The sequence below is a fragment of the Taudactylus pleione genome, unplaced genomic scaffold (genome assembly GCF_031769625.1).
Source record: "Taudactylus pleione unplaced genomic scaffold, aTauple2 ptg000976l, whole genome shotgun sequence".
NCBI classification, from domain to species: domain Eukaryota; kingdom Metazoa; phylum Chordata; class Amphibia; order Anura; family Myobatrachidae; genus Taudactylus; species Taudactylus pleione.
The window spans coordinates 2877258-2902807 of record NW_028285377.1 but is presented as its reverse complement, the minus strand read 5'-3'; the positions used below and the strand labels follow the sequence as shown (position 1 = coordinate 2902807).

The following is a 25550-nucleotide window of genomic DNA, read 5'->3' as shown; positions in this document are numbered from 1 at the left end:
TGCGCCATGTATGCGCATGATACATGGATGCAACATATTGCAACATAATTTTTATGGATATTTCATTTGCAAGCATATTCCACGTACCTCTCTAATTGCTCCTGGGATAGCTTCCTGATCATAGATGAGCTCTCCATTACCCAGGGCTTTTTGTGCCTCATGAATGTGGTTTTTGAGGTCATTCACAGTTGGGAAGTAGGACAGGTTATGTCGTTCAGGAATTTCATCAAGTTTGAAGAGCTCTCGCTCCACAAATTTCCTGGAGAGTCAAGTAAGAAATAATAAAAGAGTATTATAAAGTAACAATGAGAACCATAGGGATAAATAATCATTTAGTTGTCTGTTTACATAACCGTTAACAAATGATAGACTGAGGACTGACTGGAAATATAGGAGATAAATAAAACACCATTACGAATACTAACAGTTTAATCCACCCCCAGCTGTCCCACGTTAGCGTTCTATCAGCTACCCAGCAAAACTGATCCAAAGTAAATGTTCAGAAAAGATTCAGCCGGAGCAAAGAGGAGCAGTATCAGCTACACATTACCCAGGAGGTGTGAATTGTTCATGGCGTTGGTGAAGAAGACGGGTGACAGCAACAATAACTCTCCTACAATTCCCAGCACATTTGTAGACACAGATGACAAGTGACTGGTTTGACCAAGTGGTGCGCACAGGGTTGTGGCCCCCATACACTAGCGACAGGTGACATGTTGCGATCCACAGATGCCAGGTCGGAGGTTCGGTGAAATCCAACAAGTTAAATTTCACTGATTTGCCTACAAGATCAAAATATGATTGTGATTTGCAAATCGGTGAAATTTAACATGTATAACGTCACCAATCATCCAACGGATCGGGGAACATCAATGGCTGCTGGTCAGCATTTCCGACCAGCGGATCTGCGTTGGATTGGACAACACATCATCAGGAGGTGTATGGGGAGCCTTTAGTCAGGGAATACTAGCTGCTGACCCACTAATGTGGGTTAGAATGAGGGAGCAGAGCCATGTGTTGGCAGTACTATGACCCATTTACCTTCTGTCTTTTTGGTACAGTGTGAAGAACTTTGTGAGGCTTGCTATGCAACTATAATTTGTAAGTGCTCTAGAGATGGATGAGTAAAATGTAAATGATTTATAGAAGGGCTATTTCTGCTTATGCAAGTTATCTCTAACTATTGCTTAGTCTTAATTTATGGTTTTCAAAAGGTTTTAATTTTTTTTCTTAAATAATGCATAGTTTTTGAAATAATTCAGTTGACAGTTATGTATGTGTACTACCATATATGGATTTGTCATGTTATCTTATGATAAGACAGAAATAAGCGGACATCTGCAAACATCCCTCCTCTAAATATAATATTGTGAATACTAATAATGGTATTAACTAAAAACTACTGCAAATATAAGTAAAATAGTGAATTTTTATTTCACAGGTTAAAACAGACTAAAAAAGAACCACAAACAGGGCAGCTAAAAATACCTAGAATATAAATATACATACATATAATAACACAAACAGTGCACTTAAATATACCTAGAATATAAATATACATACATATAATAACACAAACACGGCAGCTAAAGATACCTAGAATATAAATAAACATACATATAATAACACAAACAGGGCAGATAAAAATACCTAGAATATAATTATACATACATATAATAACACAAACAGTGCAGTTAAATATACCTAGAATATAAATATACATACATATAATAACACAAACAGTGCAGTTAAATATACCTAGAATATAAATATACATACATATAATAACACAAACAGGGCAGATAAAAATACCTAGAATATAAATATACATTTAATAACACAAACAGCACAGCATAGGATACCTAGAATATAAATATACATACATATAATAACACAAACAATGCAGCTAAGGATACCTAGAATATAAATATACATACATATAACACAAACAATGCAGCTAAGGAAACCTAGAATATAAATATACATACATATAATAACACAAACAGTGCAGCATAGGATACCTAGAATATAAATATACATACATATAATAACACAAACAGTGCAGCATAGGATACCTAGAATATAAATATACATACATATAATAACACAAACAGGGCAGCTAAGGATACCTAGAATATAAATATACATACATATAACAACACAAACAGGGCAGCTAAGGATACCTAGAATATAAATATACATACATATAACAACACAAACAGTGCAGCTAAATATACCTAGAATATAAATATACATACATATAACACAAACAGGGCAGCTAAGGATACCTAGAATATAAATATACATACATATAATAACACAAACAACGCAGCTAAGGAAACCTAGAATATAAACAACACAAACAGTGCAGCTAAATATACCTAGAATATAAATATACATACATATAACACAAACAGGGCAGCTAAGATACCTAGAATATAAATATACATACATATAATAACACAAACAGTGCAGCTAAATATACCTAAAATATAAATATACATACATATAACACAAACAGGGCAGCTAAGGATACCTAGAATATAAATATACATACATATAATAACACAAACAGGGCAGCTAAATATACCTAAAATATAAATATACATACATATAACACAAACAGGGCAGCTAAGATACCTAGAATATAAATATACATACATATAACACAAACAGTGCAGCTAAATATACCTAGAATATAAATATACATACATACAACACAAACAGTGCAGCTAAATATACCTAGAATATAAATATACATACATACAATAACACAAACAACGCAGCTAAGGATACTTAGAATATAAATATACATATTGTAGATAGTATAGCAAGGTCGGGGAACTGATACCATCTCCTGGGGTAGATGCGCAGTAGCTGATAAATCACACAAAGTCCACTGGTCTGGTGCAACTGGTCTCCACCAGTTTTATTAGGCAAACAAACAAAATAAACAGAAATAAACACCTTGCCGTCTGGCACTAACTATACAGAAGTGATCCTAGCTCACTAATAAACAAAGTATTAGAAGGGTTTTTCAGGTTTAATTTTCCTGCTTTCATCAACCCGATTCTCACACAGAGACACGAAAGTCTGTTTCCCCAGTTTCGACCCAGGGGGACGGAACACTTGCAGCCTCCAAACAAAAGATGCGGGACAACACATCTGCATTAGCCAGTTGGGACCCAGGCCTATGTTCCACAGTAAATGTAAATTCCTGCAAAGTAAAAACCATCTTGTTACCCTGGCATTTTGGCCTCGCTTTACTGACATCCATTTTAATGGGGCATGATCCGTTATGAGCTTAAACCGTCTACCAAAGAGGTAATACCTCAAAGTGTCCAACGCCCACTTAATGGCCAACGCCTCTTTTTCAATAACAACGTACCCTTTTCATGGTCATTGAGTTTTCTGCTCAGATAAACAATGGGGTGCTCCTCCCCATCCCTACTTTGGGACAACACTGCTCCTACGCCTACCTCTGAGGCATCTGTCTGAACCACAAACTCTTGAGAAAAGTCTGGTGTTATCAACACCGGTTGTGAACACAAAGCCACTTTCAATTCCAGAAATGCTTCTTCAGCCTCAGGGCCCCATTTCACCAAGTTAGACTGTTTCCCTTTTGTAAGGTCCGCTAGTGGCACTGCTGTGGTGGCAACATTTAGGATAAACCGTCTGTAGTACCCAGTGATCCCTAAAAAAAGCTTTAACTTGTTTTTTTGTTGCGTGACAGGGCCAGTTTTGTATGGCTTCAATTTTGTTTAACTGGGGCTTAATCAGGCCTCTCCCTATGGTATACCCCAAGTATTGAACCTCTTCCATTGCTAGGCAACATTTCTTAGGGTTGGCTGTTAGGACGGCCTTCCTAATTGAGTCCAGTACCGCCTGTACCCTGACTAAGTGAGATTCCCACTCTGGACTGTGGATTACCACATCGTCCAGATAGGCCGCTGCATTTTGTCTGTGGGGTTTCAAAATTCTAACCATTGTTCGTTGAAAGGTTGCAACCCAATAGGCAACATCCTATACTGGAATGGCCCTTCTGGTACAGAAAAAGTAGTTTTTTCTTCACCCTATCAGTTAATGGCATTTGCCAATAACCCTTTGTCAGGTCCAGTGTGGTGAGATATCTGGCTGTCCCTAGCCCCTCTATCAACTCATCCACACGTAGCATGGGATAGGTATAAAATTTGGAAACTGCATTTAACTTACGAAAATCGTTACAGAAGCGTAGGCTGTCATCAGGCTCCAGCTTCCAGTTCCAGCATATTCTTAACCTCTTTAGAGACAGCCTCACGCTGTGCTTCAGGAAGTCTATATGACTTTAGATTGACCTTAACCCCTGGCTCTGTAATGATATCATGCTTTATTATGGCTGTGCGGCCGGGAAGTGCTGAAAACAAATCTCTGTTCCTAATAAGCAACTCCTTAGCCTCATTCTTTTGAGTGGCGGACAGGGTTTCGGACACTTTTACTTCTGGAACCAAAGGGACTGATGCTACTGGTGGGCTTGGTTCAGCTAACAGAGCTAACCTATCTTTCCAGGGTTTGATAAGGTTAACATGGTAAGTTTGTTCAGGCTTCCTTTTGCCTGGTTGGTATACTTTATAGTTTACCTCACCACAAGAGCACATTGTTAGGGGCCATGTGTGGAAACGTAAGCCTGCTATCTGGGTCTAATGGGTTCCCATTAACAACTTTCACATTTTCTCTGGCTCTTATCAAGGTGGAGTCCTTTAACTGTTTAGAAGCAAACAAATCCTCTCTCACTTCAAGGGGAGGTATGCTTTCTGCCCTTTCTATCACCTGTGCCTCCTCTGGAGGAGGTACCTCACTTTGTTCCTTATCATCAACCACTTCCCCAGCCATACTAGCAACAGGGCAAGAGTCTGAAGGTTCCGGGGTCACACCTGCGGCTAGCATATCACAAGAATGGTCTACTGGCTCTATACTGTTCGCCACTTTGACCACACGGAACTTCCACAATTTCCAAAAATGGGGAAAGTCTTTCCCTATTATAACATCATGTACTAAGGAAGGGACCATTCCCACTTTAACCACAGCTGAGCCACAAGAGGTCTCAACATTCACTTCAGCAGTATTATAATAACGGGTGTCACCATGTATGCAAGTTACACCAACAGTGCTGGCCCTTTAAAGCATTTACCAACCCATCTTTCACCAGGGTGATTACAGTTCCTGAGTCCAACAATGCCTTTACCCAGTTACCTCCCATAACAACTTCACACATTTGTTTTTCTGACTCAGTTAAAGTTGTAACAGTACAGTCTAACCTGGCAAAGAAAGACATTCAAAGACAGCATCATATTGCATAGGTTCTTGAACAACTGGGCAATTAGCAACAATATGTCCTGGCATACCACACCTAAAACATTTAATCACATAATTGTCCAGTCTTTTAGGCATGTGAGACCTTTCTGGCCCCACTGACCCATCTTTGAACCGAGCACTCTCTTCAGCTTTAAGTTCCCTTAACCGCCCAGGACCCTTTTCCCATGGAACAGTCTTACCAGGTTTCACTGAAGTGCGCTGTCGTAGATCTGGGGGCTGCTGAGGCATAGCCATCAGTTCCTCTGCCGCCAGATACCTTTCCACCATCTCCACTATCTCGTCAGCTGTCTTAGGATCCCCGTGGCTCACCCACTTGCGTAAAGCCGTGAGCAGGGACCTCAAGTAACGGTCCATGACAACTCTTTCATCCATCTGAGGTCCAGTTAATGTCTCTGGTTGTAACCATTTTATTTGTGTGCAGGGAGGTTTATCCAAGTAGTACACCCCGCGATGCACACGTTGCGCTCGGACCGACAAGATAACTCCCAGGCGAGTCAGAATTTCTGCTTTTAGCTTTTCATAGTTCAAAGCATCCGTCGTGCTTAAGTCAAAGTATGCTTTTTGAGGCTTGCTGGAGAGAAAGGGGCCAGCAATGCAGCCTACTGATCCTTAGGCCAACTCTCCCGCTCGGCCATCCTCTCAAAGGTAGTCAAGTACGCCTCCACATAATCAGTCTCTGTCAATTTTTGAAGGAAATGGCTTGTCCTTATGGAGCCATTTTGAACATTTGGGAAAGCATTTCCAGGCCGTACTGCAAGATGCTGTACCACCTCTTTTAGGACCTCAAGGTCCTCGTGCTGTTGCCGCCGGGTTTCCTCAAGCTCTAGGTGGCATTGCCGCTGCGCCTCCTCAACCTCCAGTTGATGTTGCCGCTGTGCCTCCTCAACCTCCAGTTGATGTTGCCGCCATATCTCCTCAATCTCCAGGTGATGTTGCCTGGTAGCTTCTTGCTGTACCCTTGAGGCTTCCTGCAGTACTGCTGTCACTTGTAGCAAGGCCTTGACAATATCCTCCATATTGTTGGGCTTTTCCAGCAACTTTGTAGCCTCTTTCACCCAGGACATGTATCAGTACTGGTTTCCAGCAAAAAAGGAATGTCTGGCTCTTTAACTGAACCAGATTCCACAACTCTGCAGCCAAAGCACCACCTGGACTTGCTTCTACAGTATGTGTGAGGCACCACAGCTCCCAGCATGTCCCACTGTGCAAAAGTTTCTGCAGAGTATCACACCTGCAGTTTTACTCTGTGCCACATTTAGTATCAGTCCAGACAGACACAGACCTGCTTTCTGCAGAACTCTCAAAGCTGCTGCTATCTTCACCTATGCGCAGACCACTGTGCCCGCATTCTCCGCCACATGTAGCAAAGTCGGGGAACTGGTACCATCTCCTGGAGTAGTTGGCAATGCGCAGCAGCTGAGAAATCACACAAAGTCCACTGGTCTGGTGCAACTGGTCTCCACCAGTTTTATTAGGCAAACAAACAAAATAAACAGAAATAAACACCTTGCCGTCTGGCACTAACTATACAGAAGTGATCCTAGTTCACTAATAAACAAAGTATAAGAAGGGTTTTTCAGGTTTATTTTACCTGCTTTCATCAACCTGATTCTCGCACAGAGACAAGAAAATCTGTCCTCTCCCCAGGCAGTGTCTCCCTGTAATGCTCAGCCTCCCAGCACTAAAAAACAGCCACACAGCTTAAAACCCTAATTAGCCTCATGTGACGCTAATAACCCAAAAAGCTCCTAACACAAAAACCTTCCTGAGGTTTCAAAAGATATAGGTCAGGAATCTAGGGCAAATATACATGCCTTCCACTATGATGCCAGTGACCTTGTCACAATATAATAAACACAAACAGGGCAGCTTAGGATACCTAGAATATAAATATACATACATATAATAACAAAAACAGGGCAGCTAAGGATACCTAGAATATAAATATACATACATATAATAACAAAAACAGGGCAGCTAAGGATACCTAGAATATAAATATACATACATATAATAACACAAACAGTGCAGCTAAAGATACCTAGAATATAAATATACTTACATATAATAAACACAAACAGTGCAGCTAAAGATACCTAGAATATAAATATACTTACATATAACAACACAAACAGGGCAGCTAAAGATACCTAAAATTTAAATATACTTACATATAATAAACACAAACAGTGCAGCTAAAGATACCTAGAATATAAATATACATACATATATTAACACAAACAGGGCAGCTAAAGATACCTAGAATATATATATACATACATATAATAACACAAACAGGGCAGCTAAGGATACCTAGAATATAAATATACATACATATAATAACACAAACAGGGCAGCTAAGGATACCTAGAATATATATATATATATATATATATATATATATACATACACACACACATATAATAAATGTGCTTTTTTTAGGACAAAAATGAATATAGAGAACCGGCTTCAACAGTAGCAACATTTGATCATAACAGACTTATTACACAAACAAAAATTGATAAACATATCAACATTTAATTAATATATAATGTGTACTAAAAGTCCCAAACACAGCTAAATCTCACATCAAGGGAACCTTCAATTAGTAAGAGCTATTTGCTACTTGGAAATAACTTGGATAGTAATGTTAGGTGTAGGAGGTCCGTAATGATATTAGTCTCCTGTATAGTCAGTGTCCAAGTCCCAGTACAGGAATCAAAGTCTTTATTTTCTTGTAAAGAAGTTATATTACACGTGCATTGTCCACCAAAATAAATGACCTGCTTCCGTACAGTCTTATTGGTCCCATTATCTTATGATAACACATTTTCTCACTGTCAGTTTTCCACTTTTTCAGTGTATGTTCTTCTCAGTAAATGGCACATATATTATCTTCCATATAAAATATCCATGACAAGTGCACAGGTATTAGCAATCTCTTTGGTGTCCTGTGTTTCCAGCATTTAGCAATGCAACATCTGACTAAGCCCTAAATCTTCATGTAATATTCAATATGTAATATATTTAATCATAATAGACTTATTACACAAACAAAAATTGATAAACATATCAACATTTCATTAATATATTAAAGCTGGCCATCCACTATACAATTTTCCGTCCAATCTGGCTGGTTGGAATGAAAACCTGGTAACGTATGGGAGCAAATGACAATCGTCCATTTGCTCACAAACACTGGAAAATAGCCAAAAATGGTCATTCAAATTGGTTAAAAAACACAAATGTAACCAATTTGAACAATTTTTTATCCTTATTTCAGTGTTTAAAACCATAAGATCGACTGTCATTGGCTCCCATACATTACCAGGTTTTCATTCCTACCAGCCAAATTGGACAGATATCTGACAGAAAATTGTATAGTGGATGGCCAGCTTAAGAGGTACTAAAAGTCCCAAGCACAGCTAAATCTCACATCAAGGGAACCTTCAATTAATAAGAGCCATTTGCTACTTGGAAATCAGTATATTCTCACATATGACCTGTGTTGGGAATTACTATTATACTTGATCTGCAGACTTAAACTATTATTAGAAGTCTGAGATGGAATAGTAGCAAAAATGCCATCAATCCCCCACAGGACTCGCCTATAAAAGCTCTTGCTGTCAGCTTCTTCATGTTCTTCTTTAATGAAGTAAAGGAACACACATCATGCACATTCCATTTTTGGTAGGTGACAAGTTGTGTCTTTATCAGAAGATTGTACAATCTTATGTCTGGATAATAACATTCTTCCCTAAATAATGGGTACCATGAGCCAAAAAGTCCAGTGTTCTGGCCAAAATGGCAACGTATATCAGAGTAATCTTCAAGTTTCCAAGATGTGCTAGTTTCACGAGACCAAGTGCAAATATGTGACCGTAGGCTGAAGATTTTGGGGGGAATTCAATTAACCGTGGTAATTTATTACAACAGCAGGGCGATTCAATTCGAAAAAGCGTTCAAATCGTTGGTAAAATCGTTCATCTAACAGATCTGACCGTGTGTATACACTAGGGATGAGCGGGTTCGGTTCCCTGAGAACCGAACCCACCCGAACTTCGGGGATCCGGGGCGATCCGAGCCCAAGCTCGGATCTCCCTGTCTGCCCCGGATCCCTCTCCCGAGGCAAAACCTCGAGATCTGCTGTCGGATCTCGAGGTTTTGCCTCGAGCGGCCATTTAAAAAAAAATGCCTTTGCCTTTAATGGGCAAAGTGCTGATTGGCTGACAGAGCCGTCTGTCACGGCTCTCAGCCAATCAGCATTATGGTGCTCATTTGCATGTAGCACGGACTCGTGAGATCCGTGCTACATGCATCTGTGTGATTGACAGTGACACAGAGCACAGATGGGTCAGTGAGACCCGTCTGTGCTGCTGTGTATTTCAATGACACAGATGCACGCACGGACCAGGAGATCCGTGCTACTTGCATCTGTGTCATTGACACAGAGCACTAACGGGTCCGTGAGACCCGTCTGTGCTGCTGTGGTAAATAAAAAAAAAAAAACCTGTGTAAAAAGAGAAAAAAATGGCGTCCTCCCCCCCAAAAAAAGAGCAACCAGCCCCGGGCATTAGTGACCCAGTGCTGGGTGTGCTTAAATACAGGGGACAAACGACATAGGGGTCCCCTGTACTTAAACACAACCAGCACCGGGCTAGTCAGAACCAGAGCTGGTTGCCAAAATACGGGGGACAAACGACGTAGGGGTCCCCCGTATTCTGCGCAACCAGCTCTGGGCTCTGATCCGGTCCTGGTTCTGGAAATACAGGGGAAAAAAATGAGTAGGGTTCCCCTGTATGTTCCAGAACCAGCACTGGACTTTTTCTAGCGGGGGGCTGATGCCACAGCCAGGGGAGCCCTTTCACCGGGCCCCCCAGCCGCAGCATCAGCCCTGACCGCTAGTCAGCCCAGGCCGGGGATCCCTGGAGAGCTGGGGACCCCCCCAATAAAGGGGTCACCCTCTCCAGGGCACCCCAGGCCCAGGCTGATAGCCCGGGGCTATCCCCGCCACCCCTGGTGGCGGTGGGTGGCGGGTTGATTGTGTGGTGTGGTGTAAATAAAGAATATCAAACATTGTCTTTACAAGTAGAACTGCAAGTCCCAGCTAGCCTGCCCCGCATGCTGGTACTTGGAGAACCACAAGTACCAGCATGCAGGGCATTAAGGGCCCACTAGTACCTGTAGTTCACCTGTAAAAAAAATGTTTAAAAAAACACAGGACACACACACCGTGACAGTATAAGTTTATTAAACATACATACACACACACACATGTACACATACTCACCTATGTAACCTGTAGCATCGGTCCACTTGTCCGGTAAAGTATCCCTAGGGGACCTGTGAAAAAAAACATACTCACCATCTCCTATGCGAGGTTCTGTCCTCTTCGTTCCAAAGTAGGCATCCCCGGACTTGGCAAAAAAAAAAAAAACGAAAACGCGATCCACGAACTTAGTACCGTTCTATAGAACGGTACTTCCCGAATGAGAGCTTAGCGGCGGGGTATCACCATGGAAACCCCGCTGCTAAGCGTTCATTGGCTGAGAGAGGCCATCTCCCGTCTCTCTCAGCCAATGAACGGCTCCCTCCATTGTAGTCAATGCTGGGAGCCGCAAGGTTATTAAAGTTTACCCTGCGGTTCCCACCATTGACTACAATGGAGGGAGCCGTTCATTGGCTGAGAGACGGGAGATGACCTCTCTCAGCCAATGAACGCTTAGCAGCGGGGTTTCCATGGTGATACCCCGCCGCTAAGCTCTCATTCGGGAAGTACCGTTCTATAGAACGGTACTAAGTTCGTGGATCGCGTTTTCGTTTTTTTTTTTTTTGCCAAGTCCGGGGATGCCTACTTTGGAACGAAGAGGACAGAACCTCGCATAGGAGATGGTGAGTATGTTTTTTTTCACAGGTCCCCTAGGGATACTTTACCGGACAAGTGGACCGATGCTACAGGTTACATAGGTGAGTATGTGTACATGTGTGTGTGTGTATGTATGTTTAATAAACTTATACTGTCACGGTGTGTGTGTCCTGTGTTTTTTTAAACATTTTTTTTTACAGGTGAACTACAGGTACTAGTGGGCCCTTAATGCCCTGCATGCTGGTACTTGTGGTTCTCCAAGTACCAGCATGCGGGGCAGGCTAGCTGGGACTTGCAGTTCTACTTGTAAAGACAATGTTTGATATTCTTTATTTACACCACACCACACAATCAACCCGCCACCCACCGCCACCAGGGGTGGCGGGGATAGCCCCGGGCTATCAGCCTGGGCCTGGGGTGCCCTGGAGAGGGTGACCCCTTTATTGGGGGGGTCCCCAGCTCTCCAGGGATCCCCGGCCTGGGCTGACTAGCGGTCAGGGTTGATGCTGCGGCTGGGGGGCCCGGTGAAAGGGCTCCCCTGGCTGTGGCATCAGCCCCCCGCTAGAAAAAGTCCAGTGCTGGTTCTGGAACATACAGGGGAACCCTACTCATTTTTTGTCCCCTATATTTCCAGAACCAGGACCGGATCAGAGCCCAGAGCTGGTTGCGCAGAATACAGGGGACCCCTACGTCGTTTGTCCCCCGTATTTTGGCAACCAGCGCTGGTTCTGACTAGCCCGGTGCTGGTTGTGCTTAAGTACAGGGGACCCCTACGTCGTTTGTCCCCTGTATTTAAGCACACCCAGCACTGGGTTACTAATGCCCGGGGCTGGTTGCTCTTTTTTGGGGGGGTGCACGCCATTTTTTTCTTTTTTTACACAGGTTTTTTTTTTTTTTTTTACCACAGCAGCACAGACGGGTCTCACGGACCTGTCATTGCTCTGTGCCAATCACACAGATGCATGTAGCACGGATCTCCCGGGTTCGTGCTACATGCAAATGGGCACCATAACGCTGATTGGCTTCCTGTCTGCCACTGCAGTGCCACTCCTAGATGGGCCACGTGTTTGTGCCGCCCCCTTGTGTCGCTTAGCATAGTCATCCAGCTTCCTCGGTACAACCTTTTGGCCTAAAAACAATATTGTGAGGTGTGAGGTGTTCAGAATAGAGTGGAAATGAGTGGAAATTAATGTTATTGGGGTTATTAATAGCGTAGGAACAAAAAAAGGCCCATTTATGTGATTTTAGCGGGTTTTTTTTATTTTTTAAGAAAAAATCCAGATCCAAAACACAAAACCCAGAACCCAAAACACGGAAGGGTGGTTTTGGCAAAACCAATCCAGATCCAAAACACGAAGAAAGATCCAGATCCAAAACCAAAACACGAAAAGTGTCCGGTGCACACCCCTAGTATACACCATTAAATAGTTGTTCCAACATTTATAATTGAGGTAACAGTGGCCCCTACTGACTATTAATATTATGTATATTTCTAAAAAAATTACCTTTATACATATTAAAATGCTTATTCGGGAGTTTTCAGCCTATATAAACTATAATTTGTCAGCATACAAGTAGCCTTTGCATTTACCTGGACCTTATCTGCAGTTGGTGACCAGAAAGTGCTGACTTTGAAATCCAGCTCCACTTTGTAATAATAACATTTTTCTAAGATCTTGTTTTGTGTGGCTTGATTAACTCTTTGAATCCAAGAATCGTATTTTGTTCCACCGAGAACATTAAAGTGGTGTCAGAAGTGGGATACAGAAAGTTAATAGTCATAAACATGCTAGGGATGTGTAGCCGATGGTTAAAAGGATGTGTAGACCATTGTAAATTACCTTCATGGTTCAGTAGTTCTGGACAATACTGTTCCGTAATGAGAGAGTGTTGTAAATATATTCAGCCTGCGAAATGCCTTGTGAAGATTTGCAAGCAATTGATTTAACGGTGTATTCAAAAAATGAATGTCGAGCTGCTGCTGCAGTGTTAAGCATAGATGTACAGGCTCTGGAAGTGTGCCATCAGGCACAGCTGGATATGATTACAGAGCAAGATGATTTGCGACAACAGAATGTGATATTAAAGTCTTGCATTCGTGTTCAAGAAAATGACGCAGAAACACTGAAGCAGCAGTTCAAAACATATGTTGTAAATACTGTAAATAAACAAAAGCGGAGGGGGAGAAAGTGTGTGCCCTCAGCAAAAATCTGCACATTGATTGTACAACAGGATTGGGAGAATTTGCAGAGTTTTGGAGGTGGATTCTTCAGATGATGACGGTGAATTTACAGAGGGAACTTCTGGTGAATTGTTGCCTATTGTGACACAGCATAGATCTAAAGATGTGACTGTAACTGAACAGGGAGCGGGTTCTACCAACTCCCAAGGGTCAAATTCCTCAGCAGCTGCTGCACATAAATGGACAGAGGAGTAGTAGTCATATACTGCTGCTGAGTCACAGAGTTTAGGTAGTCATTTCAGACAGAAATCAGGAGAACCCCTCCTTGAGTGGTTGTTACGTTTATGGGAGGAGGGGACAGTGTGACATTGGATAGAAGGAAGATCCCCACATGGGGGCGCTGTGCACTGATCAAAGAATACAATTGTCCATGCAGCGTACAAATACTAAACAGGGAGATTTTTCATTGTTGTATTTGATACGTGATTGCATCAGAAAAGTGTACCCTTATCCCAGTGATTTGGCCCCCAGTAAACCATGGCATGATATTGGGGAAGGGATACACAGGTTGCAAGTGCTTGGATGCGTGGGTGGCATGGACATGGCATTTGTGACTGAGACAGATCCAGTAACACAGGTTAGAACTGAAATGATGGTCACTGATCCTGATTGGGAAGGTCCTGATATGGCTGTAGTTACACAGAGAATTACTTCAATGTTGTTGCAATATGCTCCAACTGTGTATAGATCACCCCTGTTTACTATGTTGTCAGTGGCTGGTACAGAGAAACGTGTATGGCAAGTGTGTGAGTCTCTGGGACAGCTGGCAGCCTTGAGTCAGGGAATGGGGGAGGAAAGGAAGAGACAGCACCCTTTAAAAATACAAACGCTGGAGAAAAGCAGCCTGTCAGATATAAGGTTTCCAGACGACAGATGTTTTATTACTTGTTGAATGCAGGAGTACCAAAAGAGCAAATACATGAGATATCTACTGCAGAGATGTTTAAGAAGTGGAAAGCATTACAGGAGAAGAACAAAGGGAAGGCTCAGCATGGTCCAAGTGCATAGCAAAGAGTGATGTGGAGGAGGAAGTAACACAGAGCCCAGGTCAGCCATCAGCCCCGCCCAAGCCATTTCCTTATGCAGAGGCCCTGCACAGTCATGGGTGGGGAGCCCAATGTGGTGATCCCTCAACATTGTCCACTCAATGGCGTGTCTCAGCCCTGCCCATGATGGGATAGTGGATCCTTGGCACAGTCCCCCCAGAAGGCAGTGTGTTTTGACATATGTGCCATGAAAGCCAAGGATCGACGCCCCCTTATGTTAATTGTACTGTACAACCGGGGGAGGGAACTTATACACAGTGCACAGCATCTCTAGATACTGGCGCAGAGGTGTCTCTTTCCATAGGTCACAGGTACCCAAGGGCAGCAGTAGCTGGGAAGCAGTAGAAGGTTTAGGAGGTACACAGACATGGGCGGCCTGAGTTCACTGCAGACTGCGGATCGGGAAAGGCCCATGGTTCCATGCTGAGGTATTGGTCTCTGAGCTTCCAGACAATATAATTGGAATTTATATACTGAGGGGGCAGTCCATAGACACCCCATCCAGCACTTATATGTTTGGATGCTCTGTAAAGGCCTTTACAGTGTCTGCAGTGAAACCGGTAGTTAGAGGGAATGCAAAATGGGACCCAGTGAACAGTCCTCCACCAGCACACCTAAAGCAGTACCGCATACATGGAGGGCATAAAGAAATTACCAAACAATGTAAGGATTGCTCAAAACTGGGGTGTTCAGAGAAGCCAGTAGCCCCTACAATGCCCCAGTGTACACTGTACGGAAACCAGATGGGACACAGAGACTCACCATTGACTATCGGGGGCTCAACAAAGTGACTCCTCCTTGCCAGACTTGATCAAAATTGTGGAGAAAAGTCAAGACATCAGGCAAATGGCATGCTCTAATAGACCATTCTTTTTTATTCCAGTGGCCCCAGAGTGTCAAGACCAGTTTGCCTTTACCTGGGAAGGACGCTAGTTAACCCCTACTATTCTCTCTCAAGGTTATAAGCACAGACCCACGATCTCTCATGGATTGGTTTTCAGGGACCTGGACATGATCACCCCACAACTGTAATGTACAGCCTATCACTACATTTATGATATCATGCTGTCAGGACCGTCCGCAGAAGTAGTGGGAGAAGATTTACGATGGCTGGTGCAACACATGGAGAACAAAGGCTGGGCCATAAACAAAGACAAGGTGCAGGGTCCAGCCCAAAGCATCAAGTTCCTGGGAATGATCTGGACTGGCCCTAAAAGAACCATTCCACAGCCAGTGATGGAAGCAATTGCACAAATGAAGACTCCAACATCTGCGAAAAAAGCACAAAAAGTGCTGGGAACTTTGGGATACTGGAGATCACTTGTACCACACTTGGGTCTTATTCTAAGGCCTATCTACAATGTCACCAGGAAAAAGACTGCGTTTGTCTGGACAGCTGAGCAATAAGATGCCTTTCAAGCTACTAAGCAAGCTATCCAGGCGCATAACGCCCTGGGCCCAATTCAGGTTAACCAGCCTTTCTAACTGGATGTGACAGTCACAGAACATGGCATGTCATGGGGCCTATGGCAGAAGAGTGCCAACAGTGGTGAGAAGATTCCAATAGGTTTCTGGGCAAAAAAGTTTGCACCTGCCCAGACCAGGTACTCACCATTGGAGAAGACCCTCCTGGCAGCCTGCACTGCCCTACAGCATGTGGATAGCACAACAAAGCAACAAGCAGTTACTGTTCAAACTGATTTGCTGGTGGCAGGGTGGGTGCGACAAGAAGGACTTGGGGCCCACACAACAGTGGCTCAGAAGCAAACCCTGCAGAAGTGGAAGTGGTACCAGTCTGAGAGTGGAGGAATATCCAGTCAAGAACCTTCACAAGTGGCCACTCAAATTGCAGGTCTAGTGAATTTTGAAAGCACAGAAACTGAATTACCACCCCTGCAGATTGGAGGAGGTCCTGTGCAAGTTGCTGAACCCTATGATCAACTGTCCCGAGAGCAACAGAAATATGCCTGGTTTACAGACGGATCAGCTATTTTGACATCACAAGGGCGTTGTTGGGCTGCAGCAGCATATTAGCCTGTCACACAAGAACGGTTACATGAGAATGGTGAAGGTGGATCAAGTCAGTATGCAAAATTGTGAGCTCTTCTGATGATACTGGAAGAAATCAAAGGTCCTCTAATAATCTACACAGACAGCTGGGCTGTGTTCCAAGGTCTAACCACTTGGATGCCAACCTGGAAACAGAACAATTGGAAAGTTCATGACAAAGTAATCTGGGGAGGCACTGCTTTGTGGACTGAAATCTGGAATTGGTGCAACAGAAGGCCTGTGTCGGTGGACCATGTCAATGCTCATACTGGACTAGAAGGCAATGATGTTGCAGATGCGCTGGTTCAAGTAAAAACTGTGGCTCTCACTCAAGAAGAACAAACAGACTTGAACAACCTGGGAGAGTGGGCACATGCCCCCGGTGGACACAGAGGAGCAGAAGGAACCTATGCTTGGGCACAAAGAAAAGCCATTCCAATGACACATCAGATGGCAAGAGAGATTGCGGAAAAGTGTGAAACCTGCCAGTTGCTTCACTTCCGCAAGAAAATCACTGGAGGTGTGGGATCCATCTATCGAAGAGAGCGTGCAGGACAGGTGTGGCAGATTGATTTCATTGGCCCTTTGTCCACTGGACGTGGGGGGGTGCAATACTGCAGCACTGCGGTGGATACCTATTCTGGGGTACTTGTCGCACATCCCTCAGCTCATGTAGATCAGCAAGCTACAATCAAAATGCTGGAAGATTTGACTGCATTATGGAGTGCCCTGAGAAATACAATCAGATAATGGCACTCATTTCACTGGCAAACAAGTCAAGTAATAGGCAGCTGAGCAGGGGGTTTACTGTGTTTACCACATTCCCTATTATCCGCAGGCTGCTGGCTTGTTTGAGAGGATGAATGGGCTCCTGAAGGAGCAGTTCAGGAAGAGAATACCCACACGCAAATTGAGGGGTTGGGACAAAGTTTTGGGAGAATCTATGAGTTGTCTGAATGATAGGTCATTAGGAGGTGACTGGACTCCATTTCAGAGGCTTTTAACACCTCCCAACCCAAGGCCTCCTCATATGGTCACAATCAGAACCAAAAGACATTTGGATGTCACCTGTGAACATGCAGTCACCATGTATTCTCCCTTTTTTAGAGGTTTATGGGGAGGATATTCCCCCAGGAGAATATAGAGATGAACCAGTGGTTGTGTTGGCATTTGGCACAGGTATCTTACAGTTACAGGAAGGTGAGTTCATTTATTTCACTCCTATAAGGCCCATAATGACAACCTGTTCCGGGGAACCTAAAGCAACTACAGGTGAGGCAGGGGAATATGTGGTGGTTCTGTTTGTACATTCCAGATTACAACTAAAGCAGGACCAGCCAATAGGATCCCTACTGATTATGCCCAAAACACATGAAATTGAATACTCCATACCTGGTGGGAAAGTATGGGTTTTTCCCGCTGGACAGCAAACAGAGATATTGGAACAATGTTTAGGACAGACATATTATGTGTTGCTGGAAGGCGATACTAATCCGGTTTATTTTCCTTCAAAAAGATTGTACCCCAGGACGACATAAATGGCATTCTCTAATCCATTGGGTCCTCGACCAGACAGAAGCTTGTGGACAGTGACAGCAGTTATATCCAGTGCCGTAGTGGGAATTGTATTCCTGATCTGGGGTCTGCAGCCTTCTATATTCCATGAGGAAATGAGAAGTTATAATGAGCCATGGACAAACTCATATGGGCAGCACAGATGGTGTAATGGTTAGCGTTACTGCCTCACAGCAATGAGGTCATGGGTTCACTTCCCACCATGGCCCTAATTGTGTGGAGTTTGTATATTCTCCCTGTGCTTGCATGGGTTTTCTACGGGTACTCCGGTTTCCTCCCACACTCCAAAAATATACTGGTAGGTTAATTGGTTCCCCAAAAAATGAACCCGTGTGTGTGTGAGCATGTGATAGGGAATATAGATTGTAAGCTCCACTGGGGCAGGGACTGATGTGAATGGCCAAATATTCTCTCTATAAAGCGCTGCGGAATATGTGTGCGCTATAAATAATAAATAACTACATTACAGGGCAGCAGAACAGTTACAGATTAAAGATTGCTCCCTTATCTGCTGGATCCATTAATTGGGTTGGAGTGCCACTGAACAGAACTGAGCTTCTGAGTCTGAAGCGTTCAGCTGGCTCGAGGTTTAGCACCACATTTGCTGGATAATCTGTACCTTGAATAGCGACAACTTTAAGTAATGCCCCTGAATTTTGTATTGAATCACCAACTGTGTTTAAAAATGTTATATTATGTGTTGAAAACCACACATTAAAACTCACCCCATCAGCCCAGAGGGTGGGACAATCAGATTGTTCCCATCAGCTAAACTGATGCCAACTAGGAGAGATTCATATGAGAACATGATATACATATGTCTTCCACACCATAAAGCCAAGGTGGACTGTAATGGGAAAGCAAAATGGCTATTGACAGCCAGGTCTATTCATTGTCTTATATGTGTCAGACATTAGGTGTGGTAACAGGCAAGGAATTGTTTTTAGCTAAATACATCTGTGTTAGGTTTATAGAATATTCTGAGCCATAATGTGATGTCTGTAGATGGCTCGAAGTTCCAGGATGTTGATTGGCAACACTGACTCGACTGGGGACCATCGGCCCTGGAAGGAGTGCTGGCCGGTTACTGCTCCCCACTCTTGGAGACTTGTGTCCGTGGTGAGGAGAGCCCAGCCTGGGATCTAAAAGGGATGACCCTGGTTCAAATGGGAAGTCTGTAGCCACCAGGCTAGGGACAGGCAAACCTCTGGGGGGGAGGTTCATCATCTGCGATTTGAGCAGATGAGGTAGCCTGTTCCACCTGGAGAGGATCAAGTGTTGGAGGGGCCTGGAGTGAAACTGGGCAAACTCCACCAGGTTGAAGGTGGACCCATTGATTCCAAAGCTTGCATTGCAGAGTGAATCGATACTCTGTGATTGTGAAGCAGTCTGCGTAGTCTGTACTGTAGTGCTGAAATCTTGTCTGCCGTTATGAAGATTCTCTGAATTCGAGAATCCAGGATGGCTTCCAAATATACCATCCATTGAGAGGGTGTCAGGGAAGACTTTTTCCTGTTGATCAGCCAACCGTACATTTGTAGAAAGGCAATGGTTATCTGCAGATGGCTGTGAAGAATCTCTGGGGAGCTTGCAAACAGCAAGAGATTGTCTAAGTACAGAGCAGTCTGATCCCTTGATGATGAAGAGAGGCCGCCATAACTGACATGATCGTGGTAAAGACCCGAGGGGCCGTTGAGAGGCCAAGCGGCAGAGCCTGGAATTGGTAATGTTGCTGCAGTTTAGAAAAATGGAGATATTGTTGATGAGAAGGTGCTATAGGTACATGTAGGTAAGCATCCTGCATGTCTAGGGATACCATAAAATCGCCAGGCTCCATAGCTAGGATAAAAGAATGGAGGATTTCCATACGAAACCTGGGCACCCTTATAAACTTGTTCAGAGACATGAGGTTGAGGATAGCCCGATGAGACCCATTGGGCTTCTGTTCTAAGAAAAGGGTAGAATAATAGCCCTTGCCCTATTGTGAGCAGTTGACCCGAATTAATACTCCTGATTTCAGTGGACTGAATTACCTTTTGGAGCAGCAGGGCCTTGTGAAAAATCTGTGCAAAAGAACTGTTTTGTCTAAGGCAGGAAAGGGCATATCCGTGGGAGACTACCCATGCATCTGACGTGGTTTGATGCCAAACTTTGGCAAATTGAAGAAGTTGGCCTCCCACCCTTGGAGAGGTCTGCCCCGTCAGGCTGCAGGCTTGTCCTTAGACTTGGCAGGTGGACGTCTAGTAGCCCAAGCTTGTTTGGCCCTAGGCTTGGAGGCCTTGGCTGATGTATGTTGCCATGGAAAGGACTGACCCTTGGCTTTGCCTTAAGGGCTAAAGGACCGAAAGGATGACGTCCGCGGCTTTGTATTATATGCAGCTGACAGGAACGCCGTCTTGTTAGTCACAATTTTATCCAATTCTGGACCAAATAGGATGTCTCCTGCATAAGGCAGAGACTCTAGAGCCTGTTTTGATTCTGAATCTGCTTTCCAGTAACGTAGTCAAACAAATACAGCGGGCCACTACCGAAGTGGCAGATATCTTGGAGGCCAGGATAGCCGTATCCATAGCCGCTTCACTTAAGTAGGAGGCTGCCTCTCTAATGTGAGATATGTAGGACAGCTGTTCCCTTGAAGCATTAGGGGGAATAGTCTCTTCTAGGGCTTCTGCCCAACTCTTAATGGCTTTTGCCACCCAGGCCGTAGCCCTAGCAGGATGAGTCCTGCTAGGGCTATATACTCTCTTGCTCCTGCAAGAGAGTATATAGATTTATGACAAGCTTCTATAAGTATATCTGTGGTCTCATTCAAGGAGGTTGCTGTATGAATGGGCATTTTTGACCAGACGTGTTACATGAGAATCCACTGTTGGAGGAACTTCCCATTTAGTACAATCAGTAGCTGGAAGAGGGTAAAAGGAACTGAACCGTTTTGGAATTTGAAACCTTTTACCGAGCATATTCCAAGCGCCACTCATGTGATCAGATAGCTGGTCAGAGTGAGGGAACTCTGGTAAAAAACCCTTTGTCGTTTAAAAAGTGCCATGTATTTTCTTAGGAGCGGGGTCATCCTCTTCTATTTGTAGAATAGTTTTAACAGCACGACAGCAGGTATATTGAGTTTAGAGACGGAGTCAGAGTGAGAGAGATCTGTGTCTTCTGCCTCCCCAGATGATATATCAGATAACTGTGTGGATGGGGATGATATCTCAGAATCAGATAACTGTGTGGATGGGGATGATATCTCAGAATCAGATAACTGAGTGGATGGGGATGATATCTCAGAATCAGATAACTGTGTGGATGGGGATGATATCTCAGAATCAGATAACTGTGTGGATGGGGATGATATCTCAGAATCAGATAACTGTGTGGATGGGGATGATATCTCAGAATCAGATAACTGTGTGGATGGGGATGATATCTCAGAATCAGATAACTGTGTGGATGGGGATGATATCTCAGAATCAGATAACTGTGTGGATGGGGATGATATCTCAGAATCAGATAACTGAGTGGATGGGGATGATATCTCAGAATCAGATAACTGTGTGGATGGGGATGATATCTCAGAATCAGATAACTGTGTGGATGGGGATGATATCTCAGAATCAGATAACTGTGTGGATGGGGATGATATCTCAGAATCAGATAACTGTGTGGATGGGGATGATATCTCAGAATCAGATAACTGTGTGGATGGGGATGATATCTCAGAATCAGATAACTGTGTGGATGGGGATGATATCTCAGAATCAGATAACTGTGTGGATGGGGATGATATCTCAGAATCAGATAACTGTGTGGATGGGGATGATATCTCAGAATCAGATAACTGTGTGGATGGGGATGATATCTCAGAATCAGATAACTGTGTGGATGGGGATGATATCTCAGAATCAGATAACTGTGTGGATGGGGATGATATCTCAGAATCAGATAACTGTGTGGATGGGGATGATATCTCAGAATCAGATAACTGTGTGGATGGGGATGATATCTCAGAATCAGATAACTGTGTGGATGGGGATGATATCTCAGAATCAGATAACTGTGTGGATGGGGATGATATCATAGTACGTTTAATAGGCTTAGTAGGTAAAGGTTTATCTTTTTGCAGCATTTGCTGAAAAACTGTAGCGGTATTAGCCAAAGTCTGTACTGAGGTAGACAGCACGTCTATCCATGGGGGAGGCACAGGATTTGCAGGGAGCACCTGCTGTGTCCATCCCATAGGGGGAGCTACCACGGGGGACTGTTACTTGGTACAAAAGTGTTGCCAGCATTTGTGACAAGGCCGCCCAGGGTGGGTCCTGAGGGAGAGACACTGGGGCTGATGGACCTGGTGTAACAATTAATACAGAGACCATCCTGAATGAGGTCCTCTGGGGCTAAGCCCACAGAGCAGGAATTACAGACTATGAGAATAGGAAGAGCAGTATCAGGCTGCTTGTTATTCTTTCCTCTGCCAGACAGTCACAAGAATAATAGAATACACAGTATGATACAGTGCAATGAACACCTTGCAGTATGTGTAATATGGCACAATGTATTGTGCAACCGCGGTATATATGGCACAGTGTAGTGTGCAACCGCACTATATAGTATGTGATAGTCCTCACACTTAAATACCAGATGTGAGGTACAATGAACCCACAATACCTTAGTATGTCAGGGTATAGTAGAGAAAAAAGGGACAGGTATAAACTGACAGTATAGAATAGAGATTAGGGCTAGCACAAGTCACATACAAACGGCGAATAAAACATTACATGTCTGCAATGGGCACTAAAGTCAACTACACAGACCGCAGTGGCTGGTAGGATATAGCGCTGTATAACCAGGCCCGTGGGAGAGGTATACAGGGAGACTGGACACAGCGTTTCCCGGGGACCTGCTTGCCTAAAATGGCTGCAGCGCTTCTCTGAGGAGGTGGAGGGTGAGGGAGAAGCAGCTCAGGGAACACCAAGACCACAGTGGAATGGCGCCCTGAGCTGGGAGAGGGGCTGCAGGGAGAACGCCTTATCCCCTGGCTGACGTTAACTACCGGGTCTCCTGGCCTTTACAATATGCCTCTGCGCCAGTATCATTATGCCCTGGTGGTCTAGTGGAGTTGGCGAGCCAGTGTCCACATCAGCGTCTCCGGTCTGTCTCCTGAGGCAAGACTGCACTAAGACGCGAGTCCCCGCGAATGGGGTTCCACCTTACATGTCTCCTGGATTCCAGGCTGCAGTCTGGGGTCCGGGGAGCCTGCTAGCTAGTCCCCCTCGGAGCCCCGCCGGGGGACCTAGCACAGGCTTGGCGCTGCGGAGAGGTAATGGGGCGGCAGCACAGATGCCCAGAGGACAGTCTGGTGCTGCTCGTCCGTTTGGTAAAAAATAAAAATGAAAGCTTGGGCTGCTTAATGCAGCCCGTTATAATGGTGGTTCAGCTCCTGCCGGACTCCAACAAAACTGAAGTGCCCTCAGGCTGTTGGCGGGGTATAGGGTGAAGGACCTGGAACATCTTGGGATAGAAAAGCTTTGCTGTTGGCGTCCGGTCCTCCTGGTCCCACCTACACCCCAATGTCTTCCTGTGGAGCCCTATGGACCCTGAAGAAGAAAATTGATTTTCAGAAATACTCAGATCCTCAAATACTCTTACAGTTTATTATTTTATACAGGATTATGGTTGCTCTATATCATATACTGCCTTAATTGTGTTGTATACTAAAACTGTTCCTAGAGTTACATAATGATATATTGCACTATGAAGATGACAATCATCTTTTTTGGAGGCCAATGGGCATTGATGAGCTGCTAGTTATGTTCGGTGTTGCCGTGGTGACTGCTGCTTATTTTCATTAATGATTTTTTCCCTTTGGAATTTGATATAACTGTGTTCTATATATTTTCGCCAGGGGATAGTATTGCTTATTTCTAAAGAAATTGATTATTTTTGCATACACCTTGATTGACTATATATAGTTTGCCAACTGTTCCCGATTGGATTTAATATGATTCTTATCACACGCATAAATCTGTGATTATTTAAAGTATACATCTGATGAACCATATACGTGTTATTTCAACAATTATGGGACCAAAAAATTCTTAACGATATACCACTAATTTGTGCCATTATTTGTTTGTGTGTTGTTGTTCTATTGTAATATATGTGAGCTCTATCTTTTTTATCTTTGATATATTTCATTAAAAGTGAAGTTTTAGCATATATTGAAATGTACTGGTTTCATGTGTTGGATTAGTGCCCCACACAGGAGAGTACTGTCTCTTTCTCCTTATTCTGAATATTCATTCTAAAAAGATAAATTCAGGAAAGAGGTTATTTCATAATTTCACAGGTAGACTTGGTGGCTCCATCACAGCGGGGGAAGCCCAGGACCCTTCTCATACTTACCCTGGACACATATACATTCTGGGATTCAAACCCACCCAATACCTGCACTGGACTGAAAAATAAAAAAGGTGTTCTCTGTCCTCATGGTGCAACGGTTGGAGCTGGTCAACGACTCTGTGGATGCTAGCACGCTCACAGGCGGCCATACCTTACTGCCTAGCGGAGAGTGCTTAGCGAGAGGTATGCTCCATCAGGAGCCGGTCATAAGTCGGCACCTAGTGTACCCCACAGGCGGGGATGACTAGTAAGCCGAACTCTACCACACTGGCAGCGGGCACAGATCGAACCTCCGGGATCCAGAAAAAACGTTACAGTTATTATTCATTATTAATGCCCAGAGTAACACATGAAATGAGTGTGGGACATTAATGCTGAATATCACAGAAAATGATACTGTTAAATCCAAATACCTATAGATTACCAAGTGCTATTAATATTCAAATTAATGCATCATTTTAACCAGATCTTAAATGAAAGTTATATTTTACACAAAGCAATCCCCCCACATATGAATTGGATACCTATTGCTGGATCGCAGCAGCAGTAGATGGGAGGGACGGGCTAGGACACCTGTACCACCATATCAGAGAGGCTGAGAAAGCAGACCTAAGCTATGGAGCTAATTGTGGTCATGTAATGTAATATGCAACTCTCCCTGCCAAGCCTGCGTAAAGATAGGTAGGGAGGTAAAGGTGTCATCAAGTAGGATAGAGATGGTATTTCTCAGAGTCTGTGGCGAACAGCATAAGTTCTCAAAGGGGGTTAATTTCATGTGAACAATAAGTTCCCTGGCTAGCTCCAGCAGAAAGGGTCTTACTTTCCAATATGTAGACTGTTCTCAAGAGGTCAAAGAGATAGACTCCTACAGGGCCGGAAAGTGACGCACCCATCTCCAACACACTAGCTGATCCTGCCAGCATCCCTGGCACACCACACTAATAGTGCCTGAGAGCATAAACCTGGAGTCAACTGGAGGGGACACATATTGGACGACAAAGAAGATATAAGAGCAGAGATAAGG

At 43.9% G+C, this 25550-nt stretch overlaps 1 protein-coding gene across 1 annotated transcript in view; it reads right to left on the bottom strand.

Annotated features, from left to right (window-relative positions):
• CARF (calcium responsive transcription factor) overlaps positions 1-25550 on the bottom strand; it is a 308136-nt gene that overhangs the window by 114677 nt on the left and 167909 nt on the right. Inside the window, exon 11 of the mRNA XM_088460719.1 lies at positions 88-259. Within this exon, the coding sequence (XP_088316845.1) occupies positions 88-259 (172 nt within the window). The remainder of the gene's footprint in view (positions 1-87; positions 260-25550) is intronic.